Source organism: Myodes glareolus, chromosome 25 (assembly GCF_982192425.1).
Source record: "Myodes glareolus chromosome 25, mMyoGla1.1, whole genome shotgun sequence".
In the NCBI taxonomy this organism is placed as follows: domain Eukaryota; kingdom Metazoa; phylum Chordata; class Mammalia; order Rodentia; family Cricetidae; genus Myodes; species Myodes glareolus.
In genome coordinates, this window is record NC_142050.1 from 22,192,942 (window position 1) to 22,206,973 (window position 14,032).

Below are 14,032 nucleotides of genomic sequence, written 5' to 3' on the forward strand. Positions count from 1 at the left end.
GTGACACCGTGGGGTTTTGGAAATGGGTGCAGGAAGGAGAGTACCTTCAGGTATCTTGCCACTTCAGGGTTGAACAGGGGGGTTTTGATGTAGTGGAAAAAGAGCGTCGTAATTCTTTTTCTGAGTCCTTCAAGATTATGAGGCTTGACTCCTCTCATCATAAGGTCAACTTCTCTGTCAATCAGTTCGAGAATTTCTTGGGTCAGTTTACATTCGTGTTCCTATACAAAACACAGAAGTGCTCAGTATAATTATTTTAAATCACTGTTTTTGAAATTATCACCCAAACAAACTGGAATCCACTTTCCAAAACATTTTTAAAGGTGACAGGAGTAAAATTTGGTACAACCAACTGGGGATCGAATTAACATTAAATATTTGGCTTGATAATGTGGAGCCTATAACCCAGCGGTTCTTTACGTAGGTGCTTTAGAGAAATGCATCTAAAAAGCTATTGTTCACAGTAGTCAAAGGTTAGAAATTCCTAAATATTCATAAGCAAATTGAATATATAAGTAAATCATAGTTTACCAATATAATGGGCTTTATGGAAATGAGTAAACTATACGATAGCTGTAAATCTTAATGTTTAAATCTTATGAAGTCAGCAAAGTGAACTGGATACAAACTGTTTCACTCAGTGTAATTTCACTAAAGGTAAAAAGTAAAAACACTGAACCAAATTATTTATAGGCTAGACAGAGAAAGCAAAATCATTAAGAAAAAACAAGGAAAACACCCATGAAAGTGACTATCCATTGGTGATTACTTCAAGGGCACCAAAGAAAGTCTAAGATGAGGAAAGAAAGGGGTGCAGAGGGGCACAGGGGGGTGCAGACGGGCACGGAGAGAGGCAAAAGGGCAGAGAGGGGCACAAAATACATAGGTTAGCAATGTTGGAATGCTCTGTCCAACGAGGCTAAATGATTTATTTATTTTCCACACGCCTATTTTACCATTCAACATTTTTTAGTAAAGTACTGAAACTGAGTAGTTTGAACAGAAACCTCTGGTAACAATTAAGGGCTGAGGACTGTATTCATAAGCAGTGAAGCAGAGTTAAGTCTGTTCCACTATCTGGGGGAAAACGGATGGAACACTATCTGCAGGAAACAAGAGGTAAAGAGAGTGACTATAAAACAATGTTTTTCATACTTATTCCAGATACTTGGCAATATTAATAAATTTAAAAGTTGAAAACAGTGGTACCTCACCCTAGGAGCATTTTAGAAGGGCCTTGGGGAAATCCAAATAGATTTTTGTTAATACTGCTTTCATGCCTAAGGATCTAATTCAGTGTCTCTGAAATGGTATCTAGACCTTATTTTTACGTATAGTCACATACTCACAATTAAGCTGTCTGTCTCTCTTTGTCTCTCTCTGTATCTGTCTGTCTCTCTGTCTCTCTTGCCCCTCTGTGTGTTTTTTTCTGTCTCCCTCCCCTCCCCCTCTGTGTGTGTGTATGTTTGACTGCCTCTCTCTCTCTCTCTCTCTCTCTCTCTCTCTCTCTCTCTCTCTCTCTGTCCCATTCCCTCCCTCCCCTTCTCCTTCGGTGTGTGTGTGTCTGTCTGTCTGTCTGTCTGTCTGCCTGCCTGTCTGTCTGTCTCTGAAACTCTAAGTGATTCTAAAGTATACTCAGGTTTAAAATTCTTTGTTCTTTATATATTTAGTGTATAGTTGAGTGGACAAATATAACTGTACATGTTTAAGTAGCTTATTTAAGGTTGTCTTAAGTCAATAGAATCAGAATTTAATTATGTTTACACCTTTATCTTTTCTCAAAATATAGTTAACTAAATTTCATCCAAATAGTTTAGGTTAAATGAATTCAGGCACATGTGTCACCTCGGGAATCCAGCCCTGGTCTCTTTGGTTGACTAGGGACTGGTCCTGATTACCAGGTAGAAGGATTTCCTACACTCACTCTCTCTTTTCCAACCTGGTCTTTACAGACCCTCTAGAAACATCCTTATTTCTCACCTCTCACCTTTGCTTCTCTTTTGTTATCTAAGGAGGGTTCTGCAAAGGCTGTTTGCAACATCAACATCTTTGCAAGGTACTGCAGAGAAAAGACAGCACCTCTGCTGTTCAGACAGACAGAGAAACACAAAACCTGTGAGCCAATTACCTAATTCTTCGTGTGTCTGAAGACCATTGTGTGTTGGGGTTCTGATTTTACTCAATAGAAGATTCTTTGTAGTTAAGGGGCAAAGAACCCAAATGCGGCATCTACAAGTTACATTGTAAGATTCTCAAGCTTGTCTTCAGTGGTTTGGTTAGATGGAGTTAAATACAGCCAGTATTTTTCCAGTTGTTATGTTTAGTGAAAGACTGGTTTTTATTGAGGTGTTTATATGTATTTGCTTGAAACTGTGGGCCACATTAACGACATAAACTGACTGACGGTACAGTTACTTATTCAGTCATTACTTGTGTCCAAACTTTAATTCATATAGATGGTCACTCATAAACAATTGATGTCCCAATTATGTCACAAAGGGAGAAAATGCCAAGAGCTTATCTTCAAGAACTCAAAACACAACTTAGAAACCAGGTATTGTAGCGAATTCCCTCATTTAATTTCCCGTCAACTCCAATGATACATACCCAAGATTACTTTCATTCTGAGCCGTCAAATACAAGAATCCTATTGGTCCTGGGGATACTGGAATACCCTCTTTAGGAATATGTCCAGCATATACCTTGCAGCAGATGGAGTGCGCTTCCCAGACCCTCACTTCAGGACTGGAGCACGGCCAGCTGTGGCATGCGGCAGATGACAATTCTTCACTACTGCACTCTACCCCTCCCCTCGGATTGCCCACTTCCGAAACCTGGCTATCTTGGCTGAAGATAACTACTATATTACCCAAAGCCATGGAGTCAGGTGTCACCTCAGGGGCATTCTGAATCAAATAATTAATCAATTAGGGAGGGAAAAGGCCTGAGGATTTCCATGTGAATCGACAATAAATGCAAATAAAAAGCACGTGATTTTCTGGTCTAGGCCGAGCTCAAAAGAGAGATGCAGCAGGTTCAGAGAAAGAGTCCGAGTTTATTAATCTGTTCTGTGATTGTGTACTTGGAACGGAATATGCTGCAGTTGGCACGGCCTCCTTTACTCTTATTACCTTGAGCTGTGAGGTAGTGTAACCAGGAAGACCACGTGGAAGCCTCTGAAAGTATCCTGGGCTGGGGTTGGGGGAGGTCCCACTTACTTTTTGGAGATATTTTTGCCTCCTGTGCCTTAAATTTGGGGCAATTCAAATTTAGAGGTCCTAATTCCTTCGTAAAAAAAAAAAAAAAAAAAAAAAAAAAAAGCTTCCGGTAGAGGATACACTACTCCTTTGAGCTCTAATTCTCCTTGGGTCGGGAGCGCTGAAGAAGACAGTGTCCATATCCTTAAAGAGGGAACTGACTCCGATTTCCTAAAGACATTGGAGGTGTTACTACCCGCTGGGCACAAGGAATCATGTGCTTGGCGCTCGGGTCTGGGCATCTTTTGGTGAACACCTGCACGATTTTGAGAAAAGAAAGAGCGTATCGATCGCCCTATTGTCTAGAGTTCTTAAGCCCCACAGCCTGCAAGGTTATGAAACCATCAGTGTTAATCCAGGGCGAGGAAACATTAAAATGAATAGCAGAGGGACAACAGGGGAACCTGTTGTGGCCTTGATGCCTATAAGTACAACAGGGTAGGTACTTTGCTCATTAACCTCTCTACTATAATTTTATTCAGGAAAAAACTCTATCCAAATCGTAGGAACTGATCGCCAGGAGTTGAAGCAAGGAGATTCAAGCCGCAGCTGCCACTGTCCTGTTGCCGGACTGGAAGCTCTCACTCGCCCCCTCCTGGTGAGTCGTGGGAAGACAACCTCGACTCAGTCACCGTTGAGTGCGGCTTCCAGAGGCTTACTTGGTTTGCCAGGGCAAACTTGCACCCCTTAATTCAGTGAGATAAGTGAACAGTCCTGTCCCTTGCTCTGACAGCGGGCAAATCCTCACAGCAGACTCAGTTTCGAAGTGCTGGGGAGGCTGACGCGATTGCGCCGGCTCTTAGTGTCCCAATGATCGATCTGGAGCGTTCCTCTTCTGAACACGAACATTATACCTGTCTACTTTCTGAATGCCCAGGGAAATTCTGAATTCAAACCCTTTCTGAGTCTATGTCTGGAGGAAACCTGACCCATGAGATCCACTATCTAATTTTTATTTAAAATCTGAAAATTAATAATGTGGGAGGGAGACAAACAAACTTACTTCGATACGGTTCGACGACCTCTAAAAATAGGGCATCCAGGTAACTCAGTGGGTAAGGAATGCGAGCATGATGACCTGTCTTCCACCTACCCAACTCAGAGGAAGGGAGGAGAAAACCAATCCTAAAAATTATCCTGTAACCTCTGTGTGTGCACTGTGATGCACATGCGCAAATACATGCACGCAATACAACAGATAAAATAAAATGTGTAGTGACTGGAGACAGCTTTTCATTGAAAACTGCCCAAAATGTCGACCATAACTGCTCCTTTTTCATTCCAGTTTTTAAATCACAGCTTACCTGGCTTCTATTATTTTTAAAAGCATACACCCAAGTGGCTATATAAAGGTGAACTGCATTTGAATATGCAGTGTTTACACTTTATTATTATGTCACCAAATACGTATATAATTTTTGCAAAGCTGCAAATCGGACCCACAACTTTGCGCACAGATTTTGCGCTTTGTTAAGGATTAATTCATAAGCCATATCCATCCCCAAATTTACCAAAATAATTTAGGTGTTTATACAATTTCACGTGTGCAAGCATTTATTAATAACTTTATAATTATATAAGGGAAGAGAACTTATTGATTCCAGTATCCTGCTGATCTTTTTAATGATGATGACCTTGACTTGAAGCCCAAGAGGCAATGTACACACCTTCACCGTATGACAGTGGACACACCTTCACTGTGTGACAGTGGACATACCTTCACCGTGTGCTTCAGTGTCAGGAGGATATCCAGCCTCTCGTCCTGAGAGAGGTCTTTCAGTATGATACAGTTGTAGATGCTCTGCAGCTCTCTGGCTCTTATAGTGAACTGTGTGTCCATTTCAATGGTTTTGCCATCAGGTCTTCTCCAGGTCTTTGGCGCTGAACACTTGAAAAGAATATTATTGCTGCAATTACAGTTAATTGAAGACTGAAAATAATAATTTTGTCCCATCCACTAGAAATCTGTCTTAAGTCATAACTAAAAGCATTACTAAAATCTAAGAAAGATAATTGAAGAATTTGTAGACCATGAAAAAGTAAAATACTTTTATTTTATAAACTGTGGCTGGAATTTAGGTTTTCTTATATGCTAGGTAAGGGCTCTAGGACTGAGGCCTAAACTTCCAGAGCTCTGGATTAAAACATTTTACTGTGGGCTGGAGAGAGTGTGTGCTATCTTACAGAGGATCCACGCTCTGTTCCCAACACCCTTGTCGGGGGGGGGGGGGGGGGGTGAGACAAAAAGACAGATCAAGATGGTGCTGGACACCACTGAGCATATCATGTAAGCAAGTCTGATGAATTCATTTGGTGAATCCTAGAGAGATGGGTTAACTGGTTAGGCACACTTAGGGCTATTACAGAGGTCCCAGGTTGAGGTAAGGGCCCAGCACCCACTCACAATCACCAGTAATTCTAATTCTAGAGGATCCAAATCTTCTGACCTCCACAGGCTCCTGCTCGTACATGGTGCACTTTAACACATTGAAAAATGAAATCTTTTAAAAACATTTAAAGTACCTCCTCAGCACAGGAGGCCACCTGTCAGTCTTACAAAGACATTTGGAGGGGGGTAGACATTTGTTCAGTCAGCAGAAGGGAAAACACATCTCCAAGATTGAGAGTTTGGAGCTGGTTTACATTACTTGGCATGATGAATGGCTATATATATATATATATATATATATATATATATGGAACTGTTCATCGACTCCACCGGGAGAACAGCATATAGTTAGCATGTGTAATTTTTATTGTCTAACTCTTTATTGACTATATATTCATGTGTCTTGGTCAACCACCTTACCAATTGAAGACAAAGTTCACAGAGCAGCTGTGATGGTGATCCTCAATATATTTGAAGATCTACAGATGTCTCAGAAAGGGGCTGTGCGAGTTATATCTTAGTATCTCACGTAGAATAAGTCTGTAACAAGTTCAAAGTGCATCACAGAGCAGGAGTCCACAGGGAAACAGCTCTACAGTGGACCATCTGAATCTATATGTTCTACACCCTCAAATTCAACTAACCACAGATCAAGAAATACTTGAAAAGCATTGTACCCAGCTGAGCATGATGCCATCTGTCTACGATTCCAGCACTTGGGAGGTGGAGGCAGGAAGAACAAGAGTTCAAAACCAGCTTTCAAAACCAGCTTCTAAACAGGGAGTTGGAGACCAGCCTCGACTACAGGAAAACTGTCTCAAAACCTCAAAAGCTGATCTATGCAGAACATATACAGACCTTTTTGTTTCTTGTCTTTGCTCCCTAAACAAGTCAGTACAACAAAACATTATTTAGACAGTATTTACATTATATAAGAAGCTGGAAGTCATCTGGAACTGGGGTGGAGCTCAGTGGTAGAATGCTCAGCTAACAACCATATAGCCCTAATATCAGTCTCCAGTACTTAAAAAAAAATCTGGAGATGATTAAAATACTCAGGGATGGGACATATATTATAAGCAAATGCAGTGTCCTTTCATACAAGACTGGAGTACCTGTGGGTTTTGGTACTCCAAAAGACTCTGGAAACCAATCTTTTGCACACATGAGGGACAACTGTCTTGGCAGTACTATGACCCACTACTACCCAAGTGTTGCAAAAAAAATTCTCACTTTCTATTGAGAGATATGACATAAAGCAGCCCATCCTAGGGTGGGTCCTGAATTGAGGGATGGAAGATCAGGTTCACTTGCCCTAACATTCAACTAAGGATTCCAAGGCTACAAAATCAGAGACACAGATGATAGGGGAGTTCAGCCAATCATATTCTGTTTTCAGGGCATGCCGCCCTCAGGCAAAAGCCTGCCTATAAACCTAGCAAATGCGCTCCGCTAGCTCTCTTTTTGCCTGGCTCCTGCGGATCGGTTGGATTCTGATGTAAGCTGTTGTAAGTCTTACTTCTGCTTATTAAAGCTGTATATTTTGTATCAAGATAGTCTGGGGACTTTTCTTTACCAATCGCCCTGCAGCTTCACACAGCATGGGGGTCTGAGAAGTCTACTGAATGCAGAATCGGGGTGACTTCTAAGGTCCCAAAGAGAGACTGATCTGTCTCCCTCCTACGAAGAGTTTAAAAGCAGAGGATTCAGCTAGATATCCCTTGGGACACACTCAATGATGGAGGAGGGTCATCGGTCTATGTGTTACTCTCATTGGTTAATTAATAAAGAAAACTGCTTGGCCTGATAGGTCAGAATATAGATAGGTGGGGAAGACAGAACAGAATGCTGGGAGGAAGAAGGCTGTGAGGCAGATGCTATAGCTCTCCTCTCCAAGATGGACGCAGGTTAAGATCCTTCCTGGTAATCCACCACCTCGTGGTGCTACACACATTAATAGAAATGGTTTAATCAAGATGTGAGAGTTAGCCAATAAGAGACTGGAACTAATGGGCCAAGCAGTGTTTAAAAGAATACAATTTGGGTGTTGTTATTTCGGGTGTAAAGCTAGTTGTGTGCAAGCTAGGCAGGAATGCAGGCCCCGCCGCTCCTTTCTATACACTCACTATTCATAAAAGGCTATTCTGTTTCTTTGCCTGATTATAGTCCTTCAGAAGCAAGCCTGCACTGATCACAATTTTTGGCTTTTCGGATACTGGATGTTTTTGTAAGCTGACTAGTCATTGTTTTGAGGTCCCTGAATCCTGATGAATGACATAATTGTAACCTTTTACATCTTAGTGTGGTTCAATCTTCAATTTAAGTAGAGTTCTCTAAGTATTGGAGCAAATCAAGGAAAACTCATAGTGATACTAGGTTGCATTTAGAATTGCAGCTTACAATGAAGTTTTAATTCAATTTTAGTTTAATAGTATCAATTTACTTCCATTGTTTGCATGTTAGATTGAGAAATACAAAGTTACCCCTTATAATTATATTTGATATGTCTTCAAAACAACAGTATCCTTATAGCTATAGGCAAAATAAAAGTTGCTCAGAGCTAGTAACCTCCAGTAGAAACTTCAGATTCTGGGTTCAAGTTGTGACCTGGGGAATGGCAAGCTGTGGCACTATAACTGGTTTATAATGTCACATCAGAAATGGAATATTAGGAAACATTAGTTAGACATCTGATAGGCTCAGATTTTACTGGAATGTAAAAGTAAAATGGGGTAATAGCAAGATACTTTAATTGTTGTTACTTAGAAGTAATGCAGTTTTACAACTGAGAGAGCCTTACGCTGAGTATTGTGCTCAATTACAATGCTTCTTTCAAGCTCATTTTTAAAGTTTTAAGGAATAATTAGGCTAAATTTCATCTGTAATATCCTCAAGTCTAACTAATACCTTAATCTTCATATGCTAATTTCCTCAGCATGACTCTATAAAATATAATTTCTTTTCTACCATTAGGAAGGGCAATATCTTTTTACTCAGCAGGCTGGCAACTTATTTCATTTGTAATAATCCTTCTAACAACATGTTTCTGAAGTGTCTACTTTATATAAGTTATTGTATGTTGGCAGTTGCTACACCATTTAATTCTACTTGCAAATGAGTGTTGATCACAATTACTGGATTTTTATGGCTCTAATGAATGCAAGATATTACAACAAGGTCTTGGGCTTTTGCAAATATAAATCCAAATCCTCATCTTTAACTCCGAAGTTATGCAATACATTTCCCAAGAAATGTTCTCAAGTACTATAGCTGGAAGCCATAGCATCACTTACATTTTAAATCCTTTTACAGTTACACCACACACACACACATACACACACACACACACACACACAGGATCTCTATTTCAGTAACTCATGGCAAAAGGAAATTGGACTTCAATTGTTCAATGAATATTTTACGATTTTAAAATTTTCCTAAGAGGTTTTAAAAGGTAAATTTCCCAGGTAATTCTGTATATTTTACAGGGCCCATGGTGGTCATTTATACATTTAACAAATGCTTATTGTATGTGCACTAGTTAGTGCACTGGGCACTGAGTAAATAAAATGTTTTCCTGATTCCAGCTGCTCTCAGATCTCATGGAATAGAAAGGTAAGAAAGTAATCAGAGAATGAACATGGTTGAGAGCTGCAGATAAACAGACAAGGATGGACTGTCTGTAAAGCACTTAACTCCTAAGAAAGTCTTCCGACAAGGAAAGCAAAAGAATAAACAAGAATTTGCTAGATTAAAGAGAACCAAATGATATAATCAGATAATCCTATGTATGAAGTTCCAGTACCCAAGAGCTGGCACAGACAAGATAGATAGATAGATATAAATCTGTTCAGCAAAGCTGTTTTTATCTTTGGCTGTCCTTCTGCCAACACTGATAACTTCATCTTCAAGTACAGGCTTCTTTGATTTCAGGCCTTAAGATTTTTTTTTTTTTTACACTGATGAGGGAAAATGTCAACTTCGCTTATTTCTCTTTCCTAGTTCCTTTTTTCTTTGAATGCTTTAGCTATAATAAGAGATGTACAACAATCATGTTCTTAAATTGCTTCAGAAATAGAAGCATAATAAATTCCACTTAGCTGCCAACAAATGAGACAGCAGAGGCTGGGAAACCGAGCAACAGAAGAACAGCAGGGTGGGAAGGGGAGGTGGGAAGACGACAAAGGCCTCCAGAGCAGCAGGCCTTCCCGTGAGGAGAAGAAACGCTGCACTGGGAGAATAGCCCTTTTCTTCCTCCAGAATGAATTCTCAGGTCCCCAACGGTACAAATTAAGCATAAAGTTAAGCCCCCCAAAAGTCACTGGATGGTGATCAACTTTTCTTTCATACAGCAAAGGGGTTCTATTCACCCGCAGTGACCCCCTGTTAAATGCACAGTTCAAAGAGAGGTAGATGAATTTTTCTATCCTATTAACTGTAGGCCACCTGAGCATGGAGAAAAGGCATTTATTTACATGGCACGGTTCACAAAAATTGCAGATTTTTAGGTTTGTGACTGTGAGAAATGATGTATAAATCAAGGAAACAAATGGCATTGACTCTAGGGATAATCTCTTACAGAAATGCAGATGATCTTTTCACATAGTTTGGTAAAAACACACCCAAAACATTAAAGCCGGAAACCAACTGGTGCCCTTTTGTTTAGATGTCACAATGTGAATTCCATGACTCAGTCAATCTGTCAGGTCTTAGTGTCCGACAACCTGCAGAAGTTAATGTTCGATGTGGTAAATTACCAGTTAATTAATGCTTTTAAAATCTTCAGAGTGGGGGCTGGAGAGATGAGATGGCTCTAAGAGCACTGGCTGTTCTTCCAGTTCCCAGCAACCACATGGCGGCTCACCACTGGAACTGCAAGGTCAGGAGTTCAGACACCGCCACACAGACACGCAGGCAGGCAACCACCAATGTACATTAAATTAAATTAAATTTTTAAAACTCTTTCTAGTGAAATTTTTATTACGAATGAGAACTGTAAGGACCTTTAGTTCAATTCCTTGGTTAGATCAATGAAATCATATCAGTCATTATTCAGAGAAATAGTATATTCAGAATAAGACAAACAATAAAATATGTTTCAATAAATCCCACAGCCATTGGACTAAATGAATTTAAACTGAAACCAAATGTAAGTGTTTATCCTCTAAAGTTATTTCTAAATCATAAGGAAGTAAAATTTTGCTTTGAATATCTACTTTATACTGCTTTTGATGATGAACATTGCATTGTAACTCTGTTTGCTTGTTACTTTTAATGTCTAAAATAACGGTGACCTTGACTGACTTCTGGGGTAACTATAAACTGTTCTATCAGCAAGCAAAAGAGTCCCGTAAGATATGAAGTTGCTTCAGCAATTATGAAATGAATAGTGACTCTTCCTCAGTGTTAGAGATGATAACAGACATGAGGTTGTAGGGGATGGACAGACATGGAGAAGAACAGGCCTTGCCTAACTGTTTCCTACAAAAGTCTGCATCATTTACCTTCTTTTTTAGACATTTGGTACAGCTTCATAAACAAAAACACACCTTAGATGATATTGGATTACAACGGTGTCAAGGTCGTCAGCTTGACTGGTTCTGGGCACAAAGCCAGTTGTTACTCTGCGTTTCTCTCCCCTTAGAACTTTTCACACACACACACACACACACACACACACACGCTTTGATTTAATGTTTTATTTACTTAATAATAAGGTCAAATAATCAATACCCTTACTGCCTTCCAGCTGTCTCCTGAGTCTAATTTCCAAGGCAAATTCAAAATCCAACTCCACCTCCTCGGCGACCCCACCAGGCCCCTGTCACAGGGCAGATCTTATTATGTTCAGAGTCCTTCAAGACTTTGGATTCCACCCTTTACAAAATATTTAGAAATCAAAACCAGATCTGCTTCACAGAAATATTTAGAACAATATTTCCCCATTTTACTTTTATTTAGATGAGATTCATATAAAAATCTTCTTAGGAGGCTTTGTATAGTTCATGAGAAGGGATGACAATAAACAATTAACTCTAGAATCAATTTCAGATTTGTGCTTTGACACACACATATATATATGATCCACATATATAATTTCAAAACCTGCTTAGAGTCAATCCTAGATTTGGGTCTCAAAGATATGGTAGCAAGGTATTTAATACATAAACAAGAAGGTGCATTGTGTAAGAGTTTGTGGCAGAATTTAGACTACCTTACAGGAAATAGAAAGACGTCAGAATAGCACAAAGGGTAAGTCCTGAAGAAGACAAATTTCAAATAAGAATGCAGGAGTGCTACCTGCCTTGCCTGTCATTGGTACCCAAAAGCCCCCATTTCTTGCAAACACTCAGGCTACGCCAGGTCCTTGCCAACACCTCTAGTAAGATTAAAGGGCATGTGAAACCACAGCTCCTAGTCAGAAAGCAGGTTCAAGAGAAAGCAACTTCTTCAGCCAATAAAGTTAGTTTGAGATATGATTATGAGAAACAATATCCTGGTCACTGTTCTACTGCTGTGAAGAGACACCATGACCAGGCAACTCTTACAAAAGCAAGCATTTAACTGTGGGTTGGCTTACAGTTTCAGCGGTTTAGTCTAGCTTTATCATAGCGGGCAGCATAGCAGCAGGCATGGAAGATCAACCAAGGTTATGTAGTAAAACCCTGTCGCAGAAGAAAACTCTTGAAAGTCTATCAAAAGTTAAAATCTTAGATGCCACAAAAATAACTGCTGTATAGAAAGTCAGAGATGAGAGAAAGTCGCATGAGAGCAATGAACACAATCTAAAGGAAGAGGACTATTAGCCCTTCTTTCTCTGAAGAAAGGAAGCATCCAGGCTTGTTTGAAAGGGAAAGGAACTGATAACGAAGAAAACTGGGAGAGAAAACCACACAGAGGCAAATCAGAAGCAAAGCATCAAGAGCACAAGGTCTTTCTGAAGACATCAAGCCACTGAGCCCGGCTGGAGCCGTTTAGATGTAGTGCGCAAAAAAAGATGGGAGGACAACAACGGGATCAGGGTGTGCAGACAGAGGGGATTGAAATCATTGCTCCCACAAAGGAGTACAAAAGGACAGGATCTAGGTGTGCCCAGGAAGTTCTTACCAAACGTCAGCTGGATGATGGAGCAGGGCATTGAGAATTTAGATGGGAGATGATGGCCTCGTGTGGAAACAAAATAGTCCAGATGAGAGGGGTATTCACATTCACTTAAATGAGTATCGATTTCAACATGCAAGAGACAAGAAAGGCAACCCCATCTCATATTGATTTTCCTGGAAAGATATGGAGGGAGAAGATAGGAGCTGCTATGACCTCTCAGCCTCCTAGTATTGCGTGGATTACAAAGCATTCCCATGAAACTGACAACTATCTGTCATGTCTTTACACGGCAACATGAAGATGCAGAACAGAGCCATTTTCCTACACAAAAATAATTAAGGGAAAATAAAGCAATAGCAAAAAGCAGGTTGGTAGGCAGGTAGAGAAGTCAATAAAAACATTCATCTTTTTTTCTAGAGCAGTGGTTCTTAACCTTCCTAATGTTGTAACCCTTTAATACAGTTCCTCATGCTGAGGTGACCCCCAACCCTAAAATTATTTTCATTGCTCTTTTATAGCTATAATTTTGCTACCGTTATGAATGCAATGTGTTTTAATTTTAAAATTTTTAATTTTTAATAGTAATCTGTATTTTCCAATGGTCTTAGGCGACCTCTGTGAAAGGGTTGTCCAGCTCCCGAAGGTGTCATGATTCACGGGTTGAGAACTGCTGATCTAGAGCAAGTGAGTGGTTGAGGCACATACAGAGATAGGTTGGAGGAACTCTACAGACAGGACTCAGACGGCGGTAAAGGAGGCAAAGGACAGTGCAGTGGTGAGACGCAGGGTTATCATATCACCCTGAGCAATACTGTCGGGATCTCCAAACGCTGAAGACAGTGGGAATTGGGCAACTGGACACATTGTTTAGAAGTTCCGAAGGGTCTGGTCTGGAAGCAGAACTAAAATTAAAGTCAATGATAATCTAAAGTCAAGTAGAAGGGTGCCCAAATGAGCCGACAAGAGGGCATTTAAAGTAATAAAAAACTGGGATTTTTTTAAGAAAAAAATGTTTTCAAATAGCGAGAAGCACAGAAGTAGAATCATGACAAGCAAGTAACTTAGAAAACTGTATCCCTTTCTTCTTCTGTATGGATGGATTGGCTTTTGATTGTCTGAAAGAATCGGGTTTATAAAAAGAAATTTGTTACTATGGAAACAGGCTTTCAACATCAAACAGGCAGTTTGACCACAAAAAGGTAATTACTTTAGTTTTCCCCTTAATTGCGTGGTTTGTTTTTGGTTTTGGTTTTGGTTTTGGTTTTGGTTTTGGTTTTTTTGC

The 14,032-nt window shown here is 40.0% G+C and overlaps 1 protein-coding gene across 1 annotated transcript in view; it reads right to left on the reverse strand.

The window, feature by feature from the left end:
- The window catches only part of Iqub (IQ motif and ubiquitin domain containing), a 64,736-nt gene that overhangs the window by 12,921 nt on the left and 37,783 nt on the right, over window positions 1-14,032 (reverse strand). Inside the window, exons 9-10 of the mRNA XM_087901713.1 lie at window positions 4,975-5,145; window positions 45-221 (exon numbers count right to left, since the gene is read on the reverse strand). Of these exons, the coding sequence (XP_087757839.1) occupies window positions 45-221; window positions 4,975-5,145 (348 nt within the window). The remainder of the gene's footprint in view (window positions 1-44; window positions 222-4,974; window positions 5,146-14,032) is intronic.